At 41.8% G+C, this 27089-nt stretch overlaps 2 protein-coding genes across 4 annotated transcripts; one reads left to right on the plus strand and one right to left on the minus strand.

Annotated features, from left to right (window-relative positions):
• Positions 1-1443: 1443 nt before the first annotated feature.
• trim23 (tripartite motif containing 23) lies at positions 1444-15793 on the minus strand. 2 transcript variants are annotated; one of them, XM_034710151.1, is made up of 11 exons: positions 15644-15793; positions 13983-14145; positions 11160-11281; positions 10790-11068; positions 7791-7973; positions 7491-7706; positions 7224-7358; positions 7010-7139; positions 6822-6932; positions 5100-5224; positions 1444-5007 (listed from the first exon to the last, which is right to left on the minus strand). In XM_034710151.1, the coding sequence occupies exons 1-11, from the start codon at positions 15737-15739 to the stop codon at positions 4828-4830; spliced, it is 1740 nt and encodes a 579-aa protein (XP_034566042.1). In that variant the 5' UTR covers positions 15740-15793; the 3' UTR covers positions 1444-4827. The 2 variants fall into 2 exon arrangements, with proteins under 2 accessions (XP_034566042.1, XP_034566043.1); XM_034710152.1 differs by lacking the exons at positions 11160-11281; positions 13983-14145; positions 15644-15793 and having other exon boundaries at positions 10790-10873; positions 10945-11052.
• Positions 15794-17198: 1405 nt separating this feature from the next.
• mzt2b (mitotic spindle organizing protein 2B) lies at positions 17199-24822 on the plus strand. Of its 2 annotated transcripts, none has more exons than XM_034710426.1 (4): positions 17199-17317; positions 17540-17728; positions 17870-18036; positions 24318-24822. In XM_034710426.1, exons 2-4 carry the CDS (start codon positions 17553-17555, stop codon positions 24461-24463), a joined length of 489 nt encoding a protein of 162 aa, XP_034566317.1. In that variant the 5' UTR covers positions 17199-17317; positions 17540-17552; the 3' UTR covers positions 24464-24822. The 2 variants fall into 2 exon arrangements, with proteins under 2 accessions (XP_034566317.1, XP_034566318.1); XM_034710427.1 differs by having other exon boundaries at positions 17213-17318; positions 17551-17728.
• Positions 24823-27089: the final 2267 nt, after the last annotated feature.

The raw sequence follows: 27089 nt of genomic DNA on the forward strand, positions 1-27089 counted from the left end.
TGATTATCCTCAGCTCTATCTGTTTGGTACCTGTCAAGAAGGAGTTTCATAAAGTCAGATATCCACCCAGCACAGGAAGTATCTAATAAGTGAGGGTCAGATATTTATTCTCTCCTTGCAATCTTTTTATTTTGTATTTTTTAAGCACATTAGCACAGTTGTATTTTTTTAGACAATCTGTAACTATTAAAAATACACTGATCAGCTCTAACATAACCACCTACAGGGGAACTGAATAACATGAATAAAAAGGCAACGTAAGCATGTGAGCGACTTTGACTAGAGCCACCCTATGATGGTTCAGTGACTAGGTCAGAGAGTCTCCAAACCTCAGATTTTGTGAGGTCTTCCCAGTCTGCAGTGGTCTGTATCCACCAAAAGAGGTTCAGGGAGGGTTTGTAGGTTCACTGAATGACAAAAGTCTACAGAGAAGATTCACCCTGTCTGATATCAGCAGGTTGAGATCATACTGTGAAATAGGGCAAGTGGAAAAATATTAAATATATATTCTACAGAAGAGGATTAGGGAAGATTAAAGATTTTTTCTAAAGGTATGGTAAACAAAAAAAAGAAATGTAATATATAACTTAAGAAATGTCTGCCTTAAATGTCAGAATTTTTAGTTTTTTTGAGTTTTAAAAAATGCAATAAAATGTTTGAGTATTTTTTATTAGATTAATGTCAGAATTCTGATTTTAATCTCAGAATTTAAAAAATATTCAAAACATTTCTTTTGCTTGCTTGCCAAATACACTTTTTAGTGCCTAATCCTCCTCCGTACAATTCTGACTTTTTTTCTTAGAATAATAAAAAAGTTTGAATTCTTATTAATCTCAGAGTACAAAAAAAATTATGTCAGAATTGTTTTAGTTGTATTAAAAATAATGTTTAAGTTATCCAACCTCCATTTTTTTTAAATCTCCAGTGGCCTTAATCCTCCTTTAGTACAGGGGATCCCAATTGGGGGGTCTTGAGATGTCTTCCTGAATGTTTTTTTTAATGATCTAAAATTAGTACATTTTACCCATTATAGTAAAAATATCAACAAAAATAGTAACTAACCTTGAAATAAAACCTTGAAAATAGAAAATGTGATGAGTTTTCTGCCTTTCTTTGTTGCCAGATGACTCCTAAGTTTAGAGTTAGTGAACAGTTAATTATCTAAAGCATCAGTAGCGGTAGAAACACAGACACATGCTCATAAAGGTAGGGTCATTTTCTGCAGACCAGCTAAATGAAAACACATTAAATCACTGTGAGGGACAGTGGGGGTCAGAAGTCTTTGGCACCTATATTTTGGGGGTCGCTGGTTGAAAAGTTTGGGAACCCTTGCTTTAGTAGAACACCATCTAACATCCTCATGAAGGATTTTTCTATCTTGGGTTAACTTTACAAGATGGAATGACATTAAACTCAAAGAAAAAACTCCCTCAATAAGACAAATACGTTCAGTTAGTTTTATTTTATAGCATCACATTATGAATAATTTACAAAAGCCATCATCATCATCATCATCATCATCATCATCAAGTCGACTAGTAACAAAGGTTTGAACTCGCTTTGTGCTTCAATGTTTCAAAAGAACGAATGGAAATGTTTCACAAACGATGTGGAAAGGCTTTTTTTCACACGTGCTTCTTTTTAACTTTTATACATAGATACAAATAGTTAACATTACATAGCAATGAATAAAGATGAAATCAAAAGTCAAACGACGGTTCCTTAATAATTACAAGACGAGTGTGTCAGTGTTAGGTTTAATATTTCACTACGTTTCACATTATTACTGAAGGCTGTAGATTTCAGGGTGCACAGTCTCACGCACACCGCACACACACAGGACCTAGTAGATGTTTAAATAGTTTCACAAGACGACTTTGATCTGCGGTGAGATTAATACTCGGACTACTAAGAAAACAGCAGGTTAATTTGCTTCCAATAAAAACTCGTAGTGAGGCAGCAAACAAGTGCATTCCACAAATCCTGCGTGCGACAAACTCCACAAAACGGAGGCAGAATCGGTGCATAAAAAGACTGAAGTTCTCCCCGCAGCCTCGTATCAAAGTCCACGCTCATAAATAAGTTCAGTAAACGCTTCTGTGACAGAAAACACTACATTCAAAAACCAAAACAAACTAGACTGGTGCGCCATTTCAAGACCAGCTGTGGCATTAAATAGGATCATATTATACACAATAATAAAAAACACACACACAGAACTTAAAGACGACACTGAACAGCTATTGCTTACATTAGATGTCAAGGCAGAGTCCGGACATTACAGCGTCAGATTGAAGCCACAGAAATCAATCAAAGAGAGCATTTCTATCCGTCTGACTTACCTGCAGGGTCACTGAAGCGAGCATGAAGAGTAGATATTCACTGTGTTCTCTGGGTCTACAGGATTAAATGTACGTATATGACGCTATGATGACCGTTAAATCTACTCAGTTAGGGTTACAGGGAGCGTTTCAACGCGTCTTGACCTACGTTAGCGAAGAAGAAGAAGAAGAAGAAGAAGAAGGAGTCAGAAAACGAGGAGGACAGGAAAGAAAGCGACGTGTTAGAGAGTCAGCTGCCGAAAGACGTGAAGCAGGATGAGAGCGGAGGGGGTGTTAAACCTGAACCTTCTGGAGAAGTGTTCTGACATCTGATTGGCTGTTTGGATTAAATTCAAGAACAGGCTGTAATGAGAGTCAGTGTAATCTGGTTCACTTAGAGGGCTTGTTTCAGATTATTCTCCAACATCATCAAAAGAGGAGACGCCTTCAGAGAGGGGAGATCCTGCATGACATGGGAGCTTCTGCAGCCACTGCCTCCACTGGTTTGTTGTTTTCCTGTTATGCATTTTGCACATAACTGACCCTGAACCAAGCAGCAACATCCGGTCTAAAATGCATAAGTGTTAAAAACTGCAGTTCATCGAGTGTCCACCAGAGGGCTGGCTCCAGAAGTACCAGAGACCACATACACACCCATTCAAAAAAGTCGATCTTTACAGCAGAAATAAACATGTTTACAGCCTGGTTCAAAAAACAAGTGTAGTCTGGATAGCTCATTTCTTGATCGGCACACACTGTACGGGGGGTGAATTTTTTCATAACACCGTAACTTCAAAGATATTGAGATTACGAGTCTTCCAATGAGAGGCACAGCTGACTAGCTGTTGGCGAGGAGGCTCAAAGCCCGCCTCGTTATGTCACTCTAGCTCAATAGAAGTTATGTTGAGTTCAACATTTCCAATATGGCTGCCACCGCCGATTGGCCTCAAAACAGCGCTTCAGAAACAGACCGCCGTCTATGGTCGTGAGCCTTGTATTGAATGGAGGGAAAAGGAGGGATGTGCTGGCTCTCGCTGCCCATCTGTCTCAGGCTTTGGGGAACACGATGTGGTCGGCATCTAAACTTACCAGTAGAGGGCGCGTTGGGGTGTTTCTCCTCACAGGAGCTTTAAATCCTTATGTTTGTTGGAATATCTTGAAATAAGATTAATAGTTTGACTTGTCCGGTGGAGTGTAGTGAGATATTTGATTAAGAACTGGACAAATAAGCTCAGTAAGTTGGGTTTTTCTTTTTGCACTGCAAGTACAGAATCTAACTTAAACAATCCTGACACCAGTTTTGATCACTTCCTGTTTCAATGCTATTTTTGTTTTCGTCAAAACAGCTATTAACGTCATAATCGCTCAACAGCAGCAATATGGCTGCCTTCAACGATTAGCTTCAAAACAGCTCTTCAGAAACAAAAGGGTGACGTCACGGATACTACCTCCGTTATTTATACAGTCTATGATCTGAACCAAGCATCTAGAGAAACTAACTCAAATATATTAAAGTAAGGAACAGCAGGAGGAAGCAGAGGATCAGCAACTCCCATTCTGTGCAAGTTAGGCAGACTGTTTTTGTCACTGGAGTCCAGAAACGGTGTAACATTGGTGTCACAGTGTGATTGCACATCGGAGTACAGGGGTTGCAGAAGCTCAGGAGGCTCAGACGTGCATGCACACTGGGGTCTAAGCGCGAGCCCCATATACAGAGGCCATAGCCTTTGTTGCAAAGATTGCAGGTTCGCTTCCAGCCTTGACCATTTAATGCATGTCCTCCCACACTCTCCACATGTCCTGTCTCTCTTCAACTGTCCAATCAAATAAAGGGAAAAATGCACCAAAAAATGTAACTTTAAGACATGCATTAACACTGCGTCACCTTCTTCCCCCTAGTTCTGCCTCTGTTACTACCTCAGATGAAGGAACGACTTCATCCAGCGATCACACCTCCTGCATCCTTGTAATGGCAGCATGTGAGTGCCGAAAGAGAGCCACATAATCACTCTTATCACCAGGCCTCTACCTCTTGTCAGGGCCCTGCTCACCCTGTCCGGATTCTAATGTGCCCTAAATGTGTAGGGATCACTTTTGTTGTGTTTTTGGACACTTGATCCTGAAATAAGAACTCTGAGTGGACAAACTTTGATTACACTGAAACCATTACAGCCTGATCTGCAGCTCCTGACTGAAGCAGCTGGAGCGATTCCAAATCTTTTGTACCTTTCAGTCTTTAAGATTCAAAATGTGTCAAAAAAAGGATGAAATAAAAGGTGTCAGTTTGGAAACACCTCTAATTGCCCGTTATCTTGTGTGATGTTGTGTTTTGGCCGCCGAGGTTGGGTCTGCTCCGTCTTCAGATTCAGTAAAGCGAGAGATTGTATTTACATCTTTGTTTTCTTTGATGCGGTGCTGCACAAAGAAGGAAAGATGAGGAGAGAGGGCTTACAGCCTTTACAGTTTATGTTTGGGTTCAGTCGCTGAGGGGAGAGTCAGGAGACGTTTAGGCCACGTCCAGGACGCCGGCGGCCACCAGCTGTCTGGAGAGCCAATCCAGCCCCTCGTGGAGACCCATCCCACTGCGGGCGTCGCAGCCCTGAATGTGCCAGCTCCTCCCACAGCACAGCTTGTGTAGGCTCAGCAGCTCCGTCATCTCCTCCACAGAGACGGCTCCGGGGACATCCTGCAAACACGCAGACTGATGATCTACTCCGCCCCAGAAAGGACTTCAGATTAAGGAGAATTCAGAGACACTTAAGGGGTTAAATCTGGTACCTGTTTGTTCGCAAAGATGAGCAACAAAGCGTCTCTCAGCTCCTTCTCTGTCAGTAGTTTGGCGAGCTCGCTGTGGGACTCCATCAGTCGGTCTCTGTGGCAGCTGTCGATGACGAACACCACCGCTGCACACAGAAACAAAGAGTCAAGAGCTGCTTTAGTCTCTGCAACTTAAACTTAGAAAACATCCTAAAAAAAAAGGTAAAGGTTCTCAAATAATCCACGTCCCTTTGATGGTGAGTTTCCCTTGACTCCTTGAAGCTAACACATCTTGGTTTATTGGAGTTATAGCCTCTTTTATTCATCCGTGTTACACTAACCAAGACACACAAATCTTCCTCAGCATCAATCAATCAATCAATCAATCAATCAATCAATCAATCAATCAATCAACCAATCAATCAATCAATCAATCAATCAACCAACCAATCAATCAACCAACCAACCAACCAATCAACCAACCAACCAATCAATCAACCAACCAATCAATCAACCAACCAATCAACCAATCAATCAATCAATCAATCAACCAACCAATCAATCAATCAATCAAGAATGGAGTTGGGAGGGATGTGGAAGAGCAGATTTAAACCACACTTGCATGCAGATATCTGTTTTTCAACTTCAACTAGAGATAAAAGTTGTTAAATGACAGCTAATAGGATCCAGGATTGCAGTCCGGTGGATTAGGCTCCACCTCTTTTGCTTTCTACCGACTAAGGACTGTTCTTTTCTGTGCAACCAAAATCCCAGAAACACAAGTGGTCAATACCTCAGGACCTGGACCAGATCAAGAGTCAAGAATAATAGAAACAGTGTCCTGAGATCGACACAGATGACTCCTGATCAGGAGTTGTTTATTTTTCTTGCTCATCTTTTTCTGTTAAAGCCTCACCTGATTGGTCAAGACATGGTGGCGTCTTGACCAATCACGTGTCTACATTGAGCAGAACAGGGAGGGGAGGGGTTACAGACACACACAGCACAGTGAGCACACCAACAGGAAGAATAAAGCCAGTTAAGGGAACCTACTGTTAATGAAGGTGTTTAAACGCTTATGAATAATATACATACAATCAGAGATTGGACCTTTTTGTCTAATTGAGATGGGTCTTGTTTTTGTGCTTTATAATTCAGGAAAAATCTGAGGAGTCACTGAGGAGCCAAAAGAGCCGTCTCTCTAAAAAGAGCTGGAATTCCCATCCCAACAGATAACAGGGATTAAATGTAACTTTTAGAGGACCGAAGTTTGAGACACAAGAAGTTGATTTCAGTCAAATAACTTTTGCCTGAAGTCACAGCGTCTACATCAGCTTCTTCGTCCCTAAGCGGCCATGTTTACATTGTTGTGTAACTAATATGTTGACATAATTAACATACATATTAAAAGACTGATTTCATGTCTGTTTGAACACAGCTGCTATTGTGTTTGTCTTCTGTTACATAAGAGAGCTCAGCTGCACTCAGACCGGACCAGAAGCTCCAGTCTGATCAGGATCAGATCGACAGGGTTTCGCAGCCCTCCAGGCGTTTAGTGCAGACTGACACAGCAGATACATCTGATACTCAGACAACAGCAGGGAAATGTGCTGTGCTCACAGAGAGGGGGAGAAACGGGCTGTGATGTTCTCTGCAAGGGGAGATTTATAGTCCAGGACAGCGTGTTCTGAGTCAAGAGGATTTGAATACTTTTGCATGAGTCAGTCTGAGCGTCAGACTCACCTTGAGTGTTCAGGTAGTAGTGTTTCCAGAGAGGCCTCAGCTTATGTTTGCCGCCCACATCCCAGATGGTGAATTTCAAGTTCTTGTATTCGACCGTCTCCACGTTGAAACCTTTAAAGAGAGGAAACAGGTGAATAAAGGAGACGTTCGTGTTCTGAGGGAGCTGAATGTCCTGATCCAGTACGTACCGATGGTCGGGATCGGCTGCATGAACTCGTCTTGTTTCAGCTTGAAGAGGATGGTGGTCTTCCCGGCTCCATCCAGCCCCAGAGTGACGACACGGATCTCCATCTTTGGACCGATGTGGACTCGATTGTCCTAAAGGAAACATGAAACCATATTTTCTCCTGATCTGATGCAGAGTGAAGCTTTACAGCAGCTCTGAGAGGGAGCGGTGCGTACCTTAGTGAAGGTGACGGGGATGCCGGCGTCCAGCTGAATGTGATCCGCCAGCTCTGTGAACTGATGCTGCTGCTTCTGAAGAGTCTCCAGCAGACAGTTGATCTCCTGCTTGGCGAGGACGACTCTGCAGTCATCCTGCAACGACAGAAAAGTGATCCCTCCTCTTGATAACTGATAAATGATCATTAAACTTGCACAGTAGAGGTCTTGATGAAGCCGTCACACCCTCAGGAGGAGTAAGTTAATCAGATGCTTCATGTCTCGTACCTGTTGAAGCGTCTTCTCGCAGTGCAGGCAGGCCGTGGACACCTGAGACAGCAGGATGGTCATGTCCTCCTGCTGCTGCCTGAGCCAGATCAGCCTCTCCCTCACGTGAGCATCCACCACGCTCAGCGCCATCTCCTCCTGCCGACACAGAGTCTCGTGGAGGTCTGCGAAGTACGCACGGACACAGGAGCGAGCGCTCTCTGCCGTGCCAGGGACCTGATGAGAGACACGGTGAATAAAAACTCACGAAGGAAGAAAGAAGAGAAGTCGTTGTTTGAGAGGAGAAAGGTGAGATCTTACATGCTCAGTGTGTGCCATGCCGACTCCGTCCTCCACTATCTGCTCTCCGCCCTCGATCTGCTGCACGATGCCCACCAGCTTCCTGGAGTACTCGGACACCTCGTCTGTGAAGGTGCGGATGCAGTGCGCCATGTCCAAGATGGACGCACGGATCTGATTGGCTTCGGTCTCCAGAACAGCATGCTGGGAGGAGAGAGAAGAGAAGATCTTAATCATGATATAACTTAATTAAAGCTGATCTTTTAAATTTGACACACGTCAGAGAAAAGCTGCTCCTGTAGAGTCCTTAGACCAGCTGCTGGGAGACAAGCTGTGACTCCTCTGAACCTGATCCCTGTAGGCAAATTCACCCAACCAAAGTACGCTCACTCAAAGTGCCAGTTACAGGAATTTTGAAGTGTCTGAACTTGAAACAGCCGCCGACATCGCCCTGAAAAGTCACCACAGACCGCTGACAAAGACATCTCAGTGTACCGGAGCCGTTAAGTGAGTTATTGTGTTGTGTCTGATCTCATCTCATGATTTAAAACAACAGAAACTCTCAGCCTCAGAACAGCAGAGTGTGTGTCCTTGGAGTCTGGCTGCTTTGAAGACAGTCTCAGATCCTTCATCTTAAAAAAGGAAACTTCCTCTTCATTAGAGGATCCTTCTGTAACGTCGTCAAACACTCTGAATTACAATCTGAGCGTGTCAGTTATAAAAACAGGAGCTTTCAGTGGGCGTACTTTGATCCTTGTGCGACCTTTCAGAGAGTTTCATGCACGGTTAAGTCGAGCTCCACTTAAAGCTTGATTAGGGAATTAATTGGACTACTGTACTCGTCTCAACACGAGGTGAGAACGCCTTTCAGCATGTTACTATCAGACTAACAACGTCACAAACTAACACAAGATGAGCTTTACAGATCGGAGTACGACAGTCTGTCTTGTTTCTTCTTCTTCTTCTTCTTCTGGAGGAGGATTTTACATGGAGCCATTGCCACCAGAGCTTTTCTTTTTATCTGTAATTGATCCCACTGTATTAAATGTGTGTTCCTTCTGTGGCCTGTCTGAGAGCGCCTTTCATATTTTTACCGAGTGCAATAGACTCACTGGTTTTTAAAGGTGACATATCACGCTTTTTTCATCAACATATATTGGTCTAAGAGGTCCCCAAAACATGTTTTTAAAGTTTATGCTCAAAAAAACACTTTGAAATCAGATTCTGGTCTGCCTGAAAAGCCCTCTTCTTCAGTCCTCCTCAGAACACTCTGTTTTCCCTCTGACCACGCCCCCTCAGGAAGTGGATGTGCCTCGGCTCTCCAGCACATTGATCTAATGTTTACATGTTGGCTGAATATACACGGCTGCTCAGAGATCGCGTTACTTCAACCCTCTGAATCTGATCCAGAATCTGATCCTGACGGAGAGGCGCCTGCAGCAGGACCTTTCTGAAGGATTGGTCACAGATTTAGTGTTTCTTGTTGTTTTATTTGTCAGTATGTAGACGTGTGTCTTGGTACACAGCTACGAACATGTAGCTATGTGGCTATGCTAACTAGCGCTAGCACTTATCCATGACAAATAAAAATCATCCACTAGATCTTCAAATCTGCAGACGTGGGGAGTAAAACTGACCTATGTGTTTATTAAGACAGCCTACAACTAGCATGCCTCCCTCCTAAGCTCCTTGTTAGCACACATGTGTGCAGGTAATGAAAAACAGAGGAGGGATTCAGTATTATTTTATACAGTCTATGGGCTGAACAAGCTCCGAGCTCTGACTCCGTGACAGACCGGATATTGTTGTTACGTAACAAAAACACTGAAGTCTGAAACGGCTCGTTTCACACACATTTACAGAAAGGTGGAGAAATCAGAACAGGGGCAGAATGGATTCTTTTCATTCTCAGGGGGTTTGTAGACAGGGACACATATTTCAGGTAGAGAACCATTAAAAAGTCCATTTTGCATGATATGTCACCTGTAAAACTTTTTAAGTGGTGTTTCTAACCTTTTTGGTTTTGCTGTGGTTTCAGATACAGCAAAACATGTGAAGCCAAAGTGCCAAATTTTAATCTTTTTAATTGGAGAAGCAAAAATGGCGATCCATCTGACCCAGAGAGACAGGCTGCAGGTGGGGCCCAAGCTGGACGTGGTGGCCCTGTGGAAGCTGAACATTAAGGCCAGACTGAGGATGGAGTTCTGCTTCCACAGGGCCAAAGAGAACATGGGGGACTTCCTGCAGCTGTGGGGGGTTGATAATATTCTTTGTGAGGTGTCTGACCAAGAGGAACTGACTGCATTGATTGAATTTACTTGTTTGTCAGTAAGATTCTGTGTTAATATAGAAAGTTTGCCTGTTTCATTGTATTAGGTAAATAAAGGATTTTCTAAAATCTTCTTCTTAAGAGATTTCGTTTACTACCCGGCTCCCTTCTACGCTTATATACGCCCGGGTCTAAGCCCAGCATGCAAACTGCACAGCATGCACACAACGCCCCAATCTGGGTCTGATAGAGGTGGATCAATGCAGCAGGAAATCCATCCTCCACTGCATCATCCAGTTATATAAGTCTGACTTTGAGAAATTGAACTAAGTGTGATTCAGTCAGACTAACATGTTGACATGTGTTTTAAAAGTCCTGTTTTAGTCAGACTAACATAATAAATATATTCTAAAATGTTGTGTAAACATGTTGAGTAAAACTGTTTCACTGCTGCAGACTGAACCGACCTCCTGGAGCAACTTCAAAAACTCTTTGTGGGGTGCTGGTGGCCTAGTGGTCTAAGCGCCCCATGTATAGAGGCTATAATCCTCGTCGCAGAGGTCGCCGGCTCCACTCCCAGCCAGTTGACCATTTCCTGCATGTCTGTCCCCGCTCTCTACTCCCCACATTCCCTGTCTCTCTTCAGCTGTCCTGTCAATAAAGGTAAAAAAAGCCCAAAAATGTACCAAAAAAAACCCCAAACTTTGGAAACATCCTCAGCCTTGCAGCACTCGGGTTCTCGTGTTCCTACCTTGTGTCCTTGGTGCTTGCCGTACTCCTTGCACACGCAGCACATGAGAGGCCCGGACTGGCACGGCTCCTCCAGGCACACGAACTCAATGGCGTGGACCTGGTGCTGCAGGCAGAGGGTCTTCTCGTGAGGCTTGTCGGCCAGCGGCACCCGGCGGTGTTTGGCCAGCGTGCGGGTGGAGTGGGTGAGCTGGGAGCACTCGGCGCACAGGTGGGTGGCGCACACGGTGCAGTACATGGAGGCGGTGTGGCTCTCGTCCTCATCACAGCGGATTATACACTGATGGAGGAGAGGAGAAGAGAGAGGCGGTGAGTGAAAGGAAGTGAAGGAATACATCAGATCATAAAGAAGAACATCAGTGTCCTCTTACTTCTCCCATCCCCTTCAGGGCGTCCTCCGCCATCCCGGACTGGTTCGACGCTCCATTCTGGAGCCGCTCCAGGAGCTCCAGCAGGGCAAAGTTTTTCTTCAGACCCCAAACGCCAGAATCACCTACACATTGTTGGAATAAATGAACACTTCAGAACAAAAAGACGTCAAAAGAAGAGCTCCACCCTCATGAACTAAGATCTGAAGCAGCACTGAAGTAACAAAGTCTGGACAGTAACAGCTCCTACAGCGATCAGCAGCACAGAGAGTTACTGCTGGATGAATAAACCTTCAGCTGCACCACACATGTTCACATCAGAGCTCAAACAGTGTGAGCTTTTTAAGGAGGATTATCAATACAGCAGACATTGCTGTGAAATATTAAGATGGAGTGAAAAAGCATGTTACCACCTGAGCTGTGGGTTGATTATCTAATGATGTGACCGTGCAAAGACACTCAGAAGTCTGCCTCCTCAAAAAAATGAATCCATTAGAGATCATGTTAAACTTTTAGATCCTCAAAGTTACATCTACTGTCTGCCTCATGTGCTGCAGACAGTGCTGAGAGTGTTATAAACTAGCATGTTTGAGCACGCTCTGCAGGACAAACCACATGATGGCACAATTTCCAAACCAGTCTAAGTCAGAGTTACAGATATATTTGTCATACGCCCACGTCTGCAAACAAACAGATCTTTAATGCTCCAATGCATGAACTGGAAATCTGTTTAAAGGTTTCAAAACTTCCCTTTAAGTTTATATTAACACCTCCACGTTAAAGATGGAGAGAGACACTCAGATAAAACAAGAGGAAAAGGCTGAACTTGGATCAAATTAAATCTGAATATTGCTTTTACTTGTGCAAAACAAGATAGCAGATTGCAAAATAGTATGCATACTAACTCACTGCAACACATCAGACTCATGCCTCAGAATAAGACAGGATTAGAGAAGATTTGCTGACTACACCAAGGGAAATGCATTTGTTATAAGACATGTAAAAAAAAGCAATAAAGTGATGGAAAAAATGTAGAAAGGAAGCAGAATGAAACCTAGCTTTAGATCCTCCTGCATAACAAACAACCTTTATGTTTCATACAGGGGCTTTGAATCAGTTAAAGTCTGGAGGTCATGATTTCAGACATGACTCGAGTTTCTGGCGGGAATTCAGAGGAGGAAAAACCTGAAGGAGCCGGCGGCATGGTGGTGTGATCTGTGATGTGTGAAGTGTGATGTGTGAAGTGTGAGGTCTGGTTTGATGTCTTGCTGGTCTGACCTGATAATCCAGACTTTTACAGGTAGACACAGACATGCATCACTACTTTAAGGCTGCTATCAGAAAAAAGGCCCAGCAGAGGATGTAGTTCCTGCGTCAGCTCAGGAAGTTCAACCTGCCCCCAGGAGCTGCTGATCATGTTCTACACCTCCATCATCCAGTCTGTTCTGTGTACCTCCATCACTGTCTGGTTTGGCTCTGCAACCAAACTAGACAAACACAGACTGCAGCGGACTATAAGGACTGCAGAGAAAATCATCGGTGTCGACCTGCCCCCCATCCAGGACTTGTACCGGTCCCGGGCCAGGAAACGGGCAGGTAGCATCACCGCTGACCCCTCACACCCTGGACACAAATTCTTTAAACTCCTCCCCTCCGGCAGGCGCTACAGATCACTGTGCGCCAAAACAACCCGCCATAAGAACAGTTTCTTCCCCCAGGCTGTCACTCTGATGAACACTAAACCATAACAGTGTCATACCTGTTGGATCAATACTCTCTGTAAATATACAATGCAAAAATTCTCCAAGCAGAATTCCATATTTCTATTTTTTGTATTATTTAACTTCTATTTGTTTAATGTAAAAACTACCTCTGCTACTCACCACTGCACTTTTATCATATTATTTTAGCCTGTACATATTAGTCATGCCTATTTGTTGTTTCTTTGTATTTATAGCTGATGTTATTGTTATTATATTTTTTATTTTATTTTTTATTGTAGTTCTTATTCTTATTCCTATTCTTATACCTTGTACAAAGAGAGCACAGTTTACTAAAGTCAAATTCCTTGTGTGCTCAAGCATACTTGGCGAATAAAGCTGCTTCTGATTCTGATTCTATACCTTTGTCTCTGGTATAGGTTGTTTGATACTCCTGGTTTTTACTCAGGCTGCAAAATAAGGCACAAACACTGCAACAAACGCATCACAAAAATCTTAATTGATCGCAATACATAGATATTTATGTTGTGTTATCTTCTTCTGTGTGTACATTTGACCTGTTCGATGGATACCTGGGTGTTGTGACCATGCTCTGATGCAGTAAAATTAAACTTTAGCCAGCTGGAGGCTCACCTCAGATTAATCAGCGATCGTTTAGTTATGAAAACAAGTGCTTTTTGGATTCAGGAGAAACATGCTGCAAATAAAAACAGCGTGTTATCTTAGCTGAAGTGCACTCCTTGATATTTGTCTAATCACCACACTTCCTCTTGATATCACTGCAATGAACAAAGTCTCTGCACACTGGACTTTATTTCCATATCATGCATGCCTGGACTCAGATTTGCAGTGAAACGACTGAACTAAGAGAGGTAAACATAAGAGATAAAGTTTGTTTGTGTTGGCAGAAATTGCAAAAGTTTAATGTCTTGTATTTTTAAATCGCAGTATCAGTTTTATCCCTAATCCTGCAGCCCTAGTTCTTCCAGATTTCTCCAAAGCAACCAGATTTGAGACTGCATCAGGAGGAACGATGCCTAAAAATAGTGCTTTGAATAGTTATTTAGTCGTGTTACTGTATAAACAGATAACCCCCATGACTCACCCAGCTCAGTGACCTGTCTGTCGAAGGGGCAGCGGACCGCTCTGCCGTGCAGGGGCAACCTGGTTAGACAGTCGTGACACACCGTGTGACCGCACAGCAGGAGGCGAGGGACTTTGTCACCCTGGAGAGAGAAGACGTCCTCGCACACACCGCACTCCAGCACCTGGAATCAAACACAGGACGTTAATATGTGGATGTAAACCTGCATGTGTGTGTGAGTGCTGCAGAGAGAGAGAGAGAGAGAGAGAGAGAGAGAGAGAGAGAGAGAGAGAGAGAGAGAGAGAGAGAGAGAGAGAGCTGATGTTTACTTTACCCTCCTACTCAGATTTAAAGATTCAGCTGGAGTCTGTGTGTTTATAAAGAAACACATACATAGATCATACAGAACATACATCCCATCCTTGTCGTTCTCACACATGCTTTAGGGGGCGGCAGTAGCTCAGTCCATAGGGACTTGGGAACCGAAGGGTTGCCGGTTCGAGTCCCAGTATGGACGAAGTTTGGCAAGTGGACTGGTGGCTGGAGAGGTGCTGGTTCACTTGCCTGGGCACTGCCGAGAACCCCCAACTGCTCTGGGTGCGCTGGTTGACAGCAGCATCCTCACTCTGACATCTCTCCCTTCACTGCATGTGTGTGCATTGTATGTATATACCAAAAAAACTGTGTGTGTAGCAGGTCCAAAAATAGCATGAGTGAAAAAATTTAATTTCCCCCCTAGGGATTAATAAAGTACCTTTCTTTCGTCTTTCTTTCTTATAGTGTGTGTCTCATCACTTTATTTACATCTAGTTTCCCTTTTGAGAAGGTTAATACATCTTTTCAAGCCCTGTTTGATTCTGAGGCATGAGTCTAATGTGATGCAGTTTGCATGCATAGTGTTTTGCACAAGTAAAAGTGATATCCTGATTTATTTGTATCCATGTTTTATCTGAGTGTCCTTCTCTGACTTTGTGGATCTTGCACTCGGAGGTGTTAACACAAACTTAAAGGGCAGTTTTAAAGGGTGACACTTGTGTATTTGCCCCTTTCAACTACCCCAGATCATGTAGAAACTAAAACTAGCATCAGAACTAATAAATCAGAGCTAAAACTCAGCATTTGCATAAAAGAAAACACAAACAAAAAACTCATAAGTGTTATAATCTGAGTCTGAGTTGCAGTCACCTTGGCACACAACATTTCTGCAGATTTGTACCTATTGTACTTACATAAATCCTTTGTTAAAATCCCTCACAGCTAAATAAAGAGCAGGTTGTAACTTGCATGCAAACTGTGCACCGACTTTCTCAATCATGTGAGCTCTGGTATCACGCAGAGCAGCTGCAGCCTGCTTCCATGGCCCCACATCTCCTGCAGACGCCGACTAGCCCTGTTAGCACACTGCAGGCACTGTCTGACATCAGTGATGCTTTTAAATACATATAGGTTGTTTTTTCCTCAGGATCTTCTCCTGATATAACTTGTGCATGCATTTAAATAAGAATGTCGACAGGACTGTCTGTCTGGCATCCACTGCCAACGCCAACGCAGCAGCATTCCCTAAAATCAGGAGCCACGGAAGCTAACTAGCCTGCTGTCGACCCTCCTTTCAGACTAACCCCATAAAAACCAAACACCTGAGAATAACATCCAGTGAAGAGTTTCAATGACAACATCACAACCTTCACTGTGCTCCCACTGGCTCCTCTCCCGTGTCGGATACATGGCTCCATCGTCGCTACGGAGCCCTGCTTGTTTATTCCTGCAGCAGCGGCCATTCTGAACCACACGAAGAGTACAGAGCAGGAGCGAGAGGACAATCCCAACAGGACTTCCGGTTTGGCTCTTAGCGCATCATTAGCATAAAAAACTCCTCTTTCGTCCTTTTATGTTGATTTTCTTCATGAAAACAATAATTATAATGAAGAAGTCAATTTTCTTGAGCCAATTTGTCTTCCCTGATACGATTCTGATATGTGTAACAACACTTTTTATACTTTTAAGTATCACATGAGATATCACAGAGCGTGAGGAACACTGTCATGCCACTAACGCATGCGCACTGCTCAGGAGTAAGGTTTCTATTATAGCCAACTCAGAATGTGTTTTATTGGCCAGGTCAAGGTACTCAAACATGTTGTTTGACTCCGGTTTAACATTACTTTCCACGTAAAACACACTAAATATTGGACATCAATATTAAAAAAAATTGTATTGACTAAAACTAATATGTACAATAGTGATGTGATGAGGGGTGCAGACAATGCTGAAATAAACATTATTTAAAAATGTGTTAGAATAGAATAGAATGTAATTTATTCATCCCCCAAGGGGGAAATTCAGGTGTCTGGCAGATACAATGATAAAAATCACATAAAACAAGTAATTCAGGTGTCTGTCAGCTCATCTCTCATTGGTTAGAGAGTTATGAAGCCTAATGGCTGCAGGGATGAAGGATTTTCTGTATCTCTCAGTCCTGCAATGCAAAGAGATGAGCCGTCCACTGTCGCTGTTTCTCTGGTCCTCAAAGAAGTTGTAAAGTGGATGATCTGTGTAATTTAGAATGGCCTCTAGCTTCTTCTGTGTTATTATGTATCAGTTGGGTTGATTTAACCATAGGGATGATATTTTACAGTATTTACATTAAAATTGCGTGCATTAGTACATGTTAGATATGGGAATGATATGCACAGCTACATAATTAAGATGAAAACGAATAATGAAACAGTTTGAAAAATAAAATAGGTCCCAAAAACACACTTTACCATTTGTAAAGAAGCAAAATTAGAAATATATTAGAAAATCTTCATGAAAAGACAGATGGATGAATAGATGTGTATACTAGATAGTAAAACATTTTTAAGTATATAAACATGCAGATTTTTAACTAGATTTGTGGGAATTATATCTTGCAAGCAAAACTAGTATTTATAAAGTATTGTCAAGCATTACTGTGTTACTACTTTTCTGGCTTGAGTTGATCTTTTTCCCACCTCTCTTGTTGCCAACTGTAGTTGCTTAGAATGTCAAGATTTTACATAAATATTATCATATTTCATGGCTCAAGCATTAAAAGTTGCAATTCGAGTATTTTTTGTGTTTCCATGGTCTTTATATGTTTTGTTCATCTTTTAAATTCTTCTTTTAAATGCCTAATTCTAAGATGAAACCTGTTTGTGGAAAAAAAACAGGCACAAAGTTTGTTTAGAGACAGATTTTCTACAAGAAATGACATTAGCATTGACCACTAGTCCCACAGGACTACACGGTTTGTCGCATAGTGATGACGTAGTGTGGCGCGACAGGAACTGTTGTGGTTAGCTACACTCGAGCGTTAGCCTCTAGCTAAGTTAACGGTTGGTATTTCTCGTCTTTTTTCACTAAATTGATTTATTTTACACTAAATTCGAACATGTAGTTCATTTTTTAACCATTAAATATAGTAGAGGGAGACACAAGTCAAATACTTTAACTCCAGGCTGGTTGCTAGCTCGCTTTTGAAGCATTTAGCATCCTTATTTTAATATCCTGTATTTAACTGTCTCTTCCCCCCCCTCCTGAAAACCTCCTCTAACAGGACCCCCTTTAGAGATGTCTCAGCAGCCCCCTCAGACGGTCCCCTCAGCCCCGGACTCCCCTGCTCTGGTGGTCACCAGTAACGTGCAGAAATATGCCATCAAGAAGAAGAAAGTCCTGAGTGCTGAAGAGATGGAGCTGTTTGAGCTGACCCAGGCTGCAGGGATCACTGTGGACCAAGAGGTCTTCAAGTAAGTGTCATGCAATCAGTTAGAAATCAGTCTGTAGTAGCATGATATGATAAAACATCACAAGTCCTCAGCACAGTATTTGAGTGATGGACAGAGGAAGACCCTAATCTCACATTCTCCCACTGCCCCCTTGTCTTCCAGGATCATTGTGGATCTGTTGAAGATGAACGTGGCTCCTCAAGCAGTGTTTCAGACCCTGAAGGCGATGTGTGCAGGGCAGAGGGTTGCAGAGAGCTGTGGGGGCACAGAGTCTTCTTCAAATGCATCCCACACGACCAGCATTACAACAGCACCCACAGAGGCCAGAGGTCAGTGTCTGTCTGCAGGGGGACACAGATTAGTGTTACAGGTGTTCATATAGAAATAAGGGAGAGCATGAAGGTGAAGGGAATGTTATCATGGGTGGCATTGATGTTAAAAAAGGTGTCCCAGGTAGACACAGCAGCAGGACACTGAGTATTACACACCACACCTGGACTCTTGAACTGAAACATATCTGCAGCAGTGTGACAGTTTCAATTACAAATACAGTTCAAGGAATGAAATATGTCAAATTAGTTGAAGCATGTAAACACAGCAGCCCCTATAAATCTCCTAAAGTGGTGGGAGCCGGTGTGATATCTTTTCGTGGGCCCCTGGGGAAAACATTAATAGAAGAAGCAGCTATAAGATGAGATTCTAATGTTGGATTGAGGCAAAAACAGCTGAAGAACACCTCAGAAAAATGCTTTACACAAGTATTATACCTGACTGTATAAAAGTGTTTTGTATGGTGAATAAATAACACATTTCCTGTCCCCAGTGAAGATGAAAAGCAGCTGTAATCAGTCACAGATATACCTCTTCTGGCTAACGTTGCTATTCCTGTGAGAACAGGTTCAAAAGTGATTCATAGATATTGAATAGACGTCTGTTAAATCCAGATTTAGCAAGATTCATCACACATTCTCACACATCAACGGTGGTTTTCAGGTAACATTTTTAACTTATATTAAGGGTAAAATAATCGTATTACAGTGCATCACAGTCACAAAAGTACATAATTGATAGAACAGAGCTGGATTTGCAAAACTAGACTACATGACTGAGCTGTGAAGCCAAAAGACCTTCAATAAAGGTGCTGACATATTGTGCTGGTGCAGCCGAGGCATGTCACACCCTTTCTGTTAACCAAAACATGTATTTAACTTGCAGATAAGATGCAAAGCTCCCTCAGGTGGGTCCTATAGAAAGTTCAATGACCCTTTTGCTAGTGTTTGTAACGTTTCCTCTCACCGTTCCTCCTGTAGTCTGATAATCAGGTACAGAACGCTGCATGATCCTCATTGGTTAACAGAGCTGTCAATCAATCATCTAAAGTTCTGAGGGAAATGAACACTTGCACATAAATCTGTATTTTAAATGTGTAGTTTAACCCATGTTCTATTTGTTGACATGAAGGAGGCGGGGTTTTTGATGTATCCTGCAGCCAGCCAGCAGGGGGAGCTCTAAATCTTTTGGCTTCACAGTCAGTGAACACTCTTATTTTAAAGCCATAAAAGGCTGCATTTATGAGTTTTTTTGAAAAAGAAAACCTGTTGAATTGAGGTGATTGCTTTGACAGGATTTAAACTTCCCCTGGAATTTGCATTTGGGGAAATGCGGTCACAGTAATCATCCCCAGCCTCTGATTTCACCTTGTTTTTAACCAAACTTTCACGCTGAAGTCCCGATCAGTGCTCACCGTGTTATTCTGTCAGTAATGTAACCTGTAGGTCTCTGAAATGATCACTTAACCCCTCACACCTTCATGTGAACGCTCCTTTAAACCCCTCCTGCCGGTTGTGTCTACAAACTTTGGATCAAAGATTTAAGGATGGCAAAAAAAATGTTGAAAAGGTAGAGATAATTTAATAATTGGGCTATTGAAGATGTGTGTCTCGCATGTTTGGAACAAGGTTTGTGCTTGAGAGTGTGTGTGTGAGTGTGTGTGAACTCTTACAAAGTGAAAGTATAAAGAACTCAAGGTCTTTGGAGCCCTGACTCCCAGCGTTTTATGCAATAAGTGCCGAAAATGCCACAAAATTTGAGACTTTCTGACAGATGCTGTCTTTCAACCCGCTCGTATTATTCTTCTCTTTTCAAACATGTAAAAAAAACCATCACATTCTTCCTCTCAAGTCGAGGTTCTTCTTCTGCACTCTGCCCCACCACCTCCCTGCACACTTCACCTCATAGTATGGCTCCTCTGAATGGAGTTGAACTGAAGACCAAGGATACAGTAGCTAACGCTGACCTTCACTTTGTGCATGTCACGCTGCTTTCTAATCTCTCCTCTATGCTCCTTAAATTTGATCTTCTCTGCGCTTCTTTGTCTCCTGAAGAAGAGGACTCTTTGGTCTCTGGAAAGAGCCCTAAGCTCTCTGCAGCTCCCCCCGCAGCGTCTGGCTCCAGAGCCACACGGGTCAACACTAAGATTGTGGTCTACGGCCCTCAAGACTCTAGTCCTGCTCACGCTCAAGGTCCCCTTTGCTGCACCGTGTCCCAGAATCCATCCGTCTGTCTGTCTGCCTGCCTCTCTTGTAGTCTCAGTGTTTGTCTGTTTACTGTAAGGACCAGGGATGTGTCAGAACTACATGCTTTGCATTCCTCATCTCACAATAGTTGCAAAGTAGGAACTGTGTGTGTATTTATGCATGTGTGTGTGAGCATGCATGTGTGTGTGTGTGTCAAGTAGAAAGATGGATGTGGACACTTTGTCTGCACAGTGTTACTTTAGAAGAGGGTTTAAGTGTCTGAAAGTTAGGGTTGGAATGATAAGGAGCACAATGCTTCATGAGTTAAGAGGGATAAATATAATAAAAGAAGAAAGGCAAGGCAGCTTTATTTGTAAAGCACATTTCATACATGAGGGCTACTCAATGTGCATTACATTAAAACATTACAAGCATTGGAAACATTCAGACAAGCATAAAAGAGCACAACTAAAATGACAAATATAATAAAACATAGAAAAGAAAATAATAAAATTAAAATTTGCATTTAAAGTGAGTTAAAATAAGCTAAGATAGGAAGGCAGTGGTAAATAAAAAGGTCTTAGTCTTTGATTTAAAAGAGGTGAGAGTTGGAGCGGGCCTGCAGCTTTCAGGGAGTTTGTTCCAGATATAAGAGATAAGATAAAATGTTCCTTTATTCGTCCCACAAGGGGGACATTTAAAGTGTCACAGCAGCGAAGTAGATAGTAAACAAGAGCCTATAAATAGTAATTATTAAAAAAGTTATTAGCAATTAAAATTAAAGAAGTAAAATAAGCATCTCTTACAAGTCAAGTCAAACTTTATTTATATAGCACATTTTAAAACAACACCCATTGACCAAAGTGCTGTACTAGCTTAAAAACACAATCAATAAAAACAAATAGTTAAAAATAATAATAATAATAATTTAAAAGAGTAGCTATTTAAAAAACACAAGAAATAGTACAAGACAAAAAAAGCCACAATAAATAAAAGCAAGATAAAATGTTGGATGTATCGCTCAACAGGTTAGATTTACAAATATTTACAAAACCAGTGAGGCAGTGAAAAATGTGCACAGACTTGAAGCATAGGTTAAAAACAATGTACAGAACAGAGAAGATGGGTAGAAAAAAAGTATTGCACATGTAAGAAGAGAGGGATGAGTAATTATTGCGTGTAAATAAATAGATGGAGTAGAAGTCTGACCACTGCAGGAAGAAAAGACGTGAAGAAGTCAGATATGTGGTGCATAATGACTAAACGCTGCTTCACCATGTTTTGTTCTGACTCTCGGGACTGAAAGCAGACCAGTACCTGATGACCTCAGAGGTCCAGATGGTTCATACAGTAGCAGCAGATCAGCTCTCAGTGGTTTATAAACCATCAGCAGGATTTTAAAGTCTCTGACAGACAGGAAGCCAGTGTAGGGATCTAACTGGAGTGATGTGGTCTCCTTGTTAGGACTCGAGCAGCAGCATTCTGTATGAGCTGCAGTCGTCTGATGGACTTCTTAGGGAGTCCTGTAAAGACCCCGTTACAGTAGTCTAGTCTGCTAAAGATAAATGCATGGATGAGTTTTTCTGCATCCTGCTGAGACATGAGTCCTTTAATCCTTGATATATTCTTAAGGGTTGCAAAATACGGGGAATTTTCAAAGTTGGAAGCTTTCCATGGGAATAAACGGGAATAAACCAGGAATTTACTATGAATTGAAGGTTGGCTCTTAATAGGGAGCTTAAATATAGTTGGGGAAAATATCCATCCATATCTTCTTCCGCTTATCCGGGTCCGGGGCGTGGGGGAAAATATGTTTTAGCATAATCCTGACTAAAACAACCAGATTTCATGCAAGTACAGTTGAATATCTGTGCTATTCCTCCATCACATGCACATAGCACACTGCTTACTGCACTACCCCCTACACACACTGTGCATTCCTCCATCACATGCACAGGTGATTTTTATTTTGGATGGATGTCTGCTTATAACAAAACAAATATTTATGCTTGGATATGAAACCTTTCCATTAAATTACCCGCAATTCCCAGTTAATTCCCATAAATTTCCAATTTGGAAAATTTCCAAAATTCCCAGCTTAACTTCCTATGGAAATCTACCAGAAATTTTCCACCCCTTTGCAACCCTAATATTCTTAAGGTGATAGCAGGCTGACTTTGTAATTGTCTTAATGCGGCTGCTGAAATTAAGGTCTGAGTCTAAGACTACACCAAGGTTTCTGGCTTGGTTTGAACATTTCATCTGTGCAGATTGGAGCAGAGCAGTGACCTTTAACCTTTCTTCCTTTGCTCCGAAAACAATCATTTCAGTTTTTCTTTGTTTAACTGAAGAAAACTCTGGAAAGATGTGTATTTGCTTTGATTTCATTCCTAAAGTAATTTTTCGGGCATCAAAGTTCAGTTTTTTTGTCTTCAAGCAGAGAGCATAGACATCAAAACTGTTTGCTACTACAGAAATATTAAAATGAAATGTGAGAGTAACAGATTGATCTTCATTAAAAGCAGGAACACATTTCTAAAGTAGGATTTTTACTCAAATCTCTGTGAAAATGAAATTAAAACAGGACTGTAGGAGCAGATCACCTGAGAGTGTGTGTTAATGTGAACAAATCAAAGCTTCTACTTCTTGTGTAGGATCAGTTTAACATCCTCGCCTTGAGTCCTATGGAAATCTACCAGAAATTTTCAACCCCTTTGCAACCCTAATATTCTTAAGGTGATAGCAGGCTGACTTTGTAATTGTCTTAATGTGGCTGCTGAAATTAAGTTCTGAGTCTAAGACTGCACCAAGGTTTCTGGCTTGGTTTGAACATTTCATCTGTGCAGATTGAAGCAGAGCAGTGACCTTTAACCTTTCTTGCTTTGCTCCAAAAACAACCATTTCAGTTTTTCTTTGTTTAACTGAAGAAAACTCTGGAAAGATGTGTTTATATTTGCTTTGATTTCATTCCTAAAGTAATTTTTCAGGCATCAAAGTTCAGTTTTTTCATCTTCAAACAGAGAACACAGACATCAAAACTGTTCGCTACTACAGAAATATTAAAATAAAATGTGAGAGTAACAGATTGGTCTTCATTAAAAGCAGGAACACATTTCTAAAGTAGGATTTTTACTCAAATCTCTGTGAAAATGAAATTAAAACAGGACTGTAGGAGCAGATCACCCGAGAGTGTTTTAATGTGAACAAATCAAAGCTTCTACTTCTTGTGTAGGATCAGTTTAACATCCTCGCCTTGAGTCCTATGGAAATCTACCAGAAATTTTCAACCCCTTTGCAACCCTAATATTCTTAAGGTGATAGCAGGCTGACTTTGTAATTGTCTTAATGTGGTTGCTGAAATTAAGTTCTGAGTCTAAGACTACACCAAGGTTTCTGGCTTGGTTTGAACATTTCATCTGTGCAGATTGAAGCAGAGCGGTGACCTTTAACCTTTCTTCCTTTGCTCCAAAAACAATCATTTCAGTTTTTCTTTGTTTAACTGAAGAAAACTCTGGAAAGATGTGTTTATATTTGCTTTGATTTCATTCCCAAAAGTAATTTTTCAGGCATCAAAGTTGAGTTTTTTCATCTTCAAACAGAGAACACAGACATCAAAACTGTTCGCTACGACAGAAATATTAAAATAAAATGTGAGAGTAACAGATTGGTCTTCATTAAAAGCAGGAACACATTTTTAAAGCAGGAGTTTCAATAAATCTCTGTGAGAATAAAACGAAAACAGGACTGTAGGAGCAAATCACCTGAGAGTGTTTTAATGTGAACAAATCAAAGCTTCTACTTCTTGTGTAGGATCAGTTTAACATCCTCGCCTTGAGTCCATTCAGACTCAGAGCGATCATAGTTCATGGGAGCTTAAAGCACTTGCATCACTGAATTAGAATAACAAGAAGACAGGAAATGGAACCATCTTTTCTTATCTTTGTATCCTCATCTCGTCCTCGACATCGCTCCTTTTTTCCATCTCCATGCAAGTGCCTCATTGTCTGGAGTACGTTCAGCCCCCGGTCACGGTCACTCTCAGTGTTCCGTCCGCACCTTGACGCGTTCTTGTTTTTCTGGCTTTGTGTCGGCAGTGCGCAGTAAAGCCGGAGCGAGCCACAGCGAGAAGAGCAGAGAGGCTTCCAGTCAGCGGGTGCAGCGGCAGCCCAGCGCCACCAGGGGGCAGAAGACTAAAAGCTCAGGCAGCAGTAGTTCCTCCTCTCAGATAAACTCCACATAAAGTCAATGGGACTGTTTGTACATATGTTTTTGTTTACATCTAACTTATGTGTGGATTTTTTTAAGAGGTTGTTTACCTCGAATACAGAAGGAACATTTCCTCACTCTTAGAGGTGTTTTGTTTCTTTTTGTCTACGTTTCATACTGAGGAGCTTAAAAAGAGACAATCCTTGTAAAGTCATCACAGAACAATAAAGAACCTCCTGTAAGCCTCTTCATGTCCTGACAAGTGTTACTGAAACCATCTGTCTTGTCAGTGTGTAACATAAACAACAAATACTTAGTTTTTTTTTTTACTTGAATGTGAAAATGTCTGTTTAAAGTGCAACTTTTTATCAAATAAACTCAATATACCCGTTATCTTTGACTGTTTTTTTATTCCATGATTATTGTCAGGAACACTGCAGAAATCTCAAATCTTACCAAGCGGCGATATTGAATGTTTCTAGTTATTTTTGATGTCTGAAATTGCTGCAGCAGGTTTGGTATCAGGCAGAGTGATGGACCTGTAATGGTAAAATTGGTTCCTTTGTGGTCAACTGCCCGAGACGCCCCATCTCTTGACCCCTCATCAAGACACTAGGTCCCATTGTGTTTTAAATTGTGACGTCTTGACCCTGAAACCTCCTTGATGAATACACAATCCCATCCTGGTGCAGATACCTACAACAGAAAGGTGTGAAAGGGTGTGAAACACACCTTAGGGGGCGGTCCTCAGGTATAAATGTTCAAGCTTTCCCCATGTTCGAGGTCTTTCTTCATTCCAACCGCTCGGGTGTTGACTGACCTTTTTCTTGCAAAGAAAATAAAACCTTGTCGGCCGACAGAAGTCTCTATTTCATTATTCACCAGTAACGGGAAGTAACGGCAAGAACTTCCACAACAGACCGCAGACGACCAAAACAACATTTTTCTCATTTCTGAAGATTCTCATTGAGTGTTATATTTAACTGTTTTTTAAAGCTACACCACAGGACAAAATCATAGACTGTTTTAAACATAGCCGTAGTTTCTGAAGAGACGTTATGAAGCACAAATAGTAAGTATGATTTATTTATAGAGCACCTCTCAAGAACAGAGGTCACAAGGTGCTTTCCAACAAACAACACAAGAAAAACGTTAAAAGGCGAAACAGAGATTGCAATTAAATCCAAAAACATGACATAAAAACAGACAGATTAAACAAAGGCAAGTCTAAAGAGGTCTTCAACTGCTTTTTAAACCTGTCAACAGAGTCCACAGTCCTCAGTTCCAGAGGGAGGCTGTTCCAGAGTTTAGGACCAACAACCAGTCTCCTTTAGTTTTTAACCTGGACCTCAGAGTCCTTCTTGAGTTGAGTTTAAGGCTTCAGCAGCTCCCTGACCATCGAGAACTATGTACACAACAAGAACTTTAAACTGGATTCTACATTTAACTGGAAGCCAGTGCAAAGATATGAGGATTGGAGTGACATGAGATGTTTTAGATGATTTGGTCGACGGTGGTTTTTATGAGCATGTTTAATCCTCTTGTAAAAATGAAATGGGCATTTTAAGATGGGACCTAATGGGGTCACCTTTGCTTTTGGACCCAGCACCAAGGGGCCACTCGAGGAACTGCAGTTTTGCACACTTCCACATTAGAGAAATTAGATTCACTTCTTTGTCCACAGGGGGCGCCAAAGTTTGCACAAGCTTCCTCACAGGAGCTCTAAGATGAAATAAGTACTACAGTAGACTGGAGCCTGACCATCGAGAACTATGTACACAACAAGAACTTTAAACTGGAGTCTACATTTAACTGGAAGCCAGTGCAAAGATGTGAGGATTGGAGTGACATGAGACCTTTTAGATGATTTGGTCGACGGTGGTTTTTATGAGCATGTTTAATCCTGTTGTAAAAATGAAATGGGCATTTTAAGATGGGACCTAATGGGGTCACCTTTGCTTTTGGACCCAGCACCAAGTGGCCACTCGAGGAACTGCAGTTTTACACACTTCCACATTAAAACCTGCTGCTTGAATGAAATCAGCACAGAAATAAGATTCACTTCTTTGTCCACAGGGGGCGCCAAAGGATGCACAAACTTCCTCACAGGAGCTCTAAGATGAAATAAATACTACATCATGTTTGAAGAAACATATCAAGCATGGCGGCCATTTTTACTCATGACAGTCAATATAACCTCCCATCAGCAACGTTAAGTTTGGTGTATGATTTGGTGGAAATCTATGCAAGCCCTAAAAGGACATGGTTAAATACTTTTTGTTTTCTCAGTTTTCTTGAGATAACAAGTTAAAATTTCAGTTGTTTTCTGTCTTCTCTTATCATTCTCATTACCTCGAGAAAACAATGCTGGTTATGTGACAACTGGGTTGATTTTCAGATCGCCAGAAAATCCTCTTGTTATCACGAGATAGTGGGGCTTGTTTTCTCAAGATGACAGGATAAATGATCCTGTCATCACGAGAGAAATAAGTTGAGATCTCAAGAAAACAACTGAAATGAACTTGTTATCTTGAGGAAACTGAGAAAATAAAAAGTATTGAACCATGTCCTTTAAGGGCTTCCGTACATGTGTGAAGAGATTCATCCCTCTTGTTTTAGAAGCGTCTGTACTTTGTTAGAGTTTGACATCCTGAGCTCCT

This window comes from Notolabrus celidotus, chromosome 19 (genome assembly GCF_009762535.1).
Source record: "Notolabrus celidotus isolate fNotCel1 chromosome 19, fNotCel1.pri, whole genome shotgun sequence".
Taxonomy (NCBI): domain Eukaryota; kingdom Metazoa; phylum Chordata; class Actinopteri; order Labriformes; family Labridae; genus Notolabrus; species Notolabrus celidotus.

Excerpts from the sequence above, each read along its gene's own strand:
- mzt2b (XM_034710426.1), top strand. The coding sequence starts at position 17,553 with ATGTCTCAGCAGCCCCCTCAGACGGTCCCCTCAGCCCCGGACTCCCCT. Across the intron at positions 17,729-17,869 it reads GTGGACCAAGAGGTCTTCAA|GATCATTGTGGATCTGTTGA; the intron begins GTAAGTGTCATG and ends CTTGTCTTCCAG. Across the intron at positions 18,037-24,317 it reads AGCACCCACAGAGGCCAGAG|TGCGCAGTAAAGCCGGAGCG; the intron begins GTCAGTGTCTGT and ends TTGTGTCGGCAG.
- trim23 (XM_034710151.1), bottom strand. The coding sequence starts at position 15,739 with ATGGCCGCTGCTGCAGGAATAAACAAGCAGGGCTCCGTAGCGACGATG. Across the intron at positions 7,707-7,790 it reads GCATGGCACACACTGAGCAT|GTCCCTGGCACGGCAGAGAG; the intron begins GTAAGATCTCAC and ends GTCTCTCATCAG. Across the intron at positions 5,225-6,821 it reads CTACTACCTGAACACTCAAG|CGGTGGTGTTCGTCATCGAC; the intron begins GTGAGTCTGACG and ends TTCTGTGTGCAG.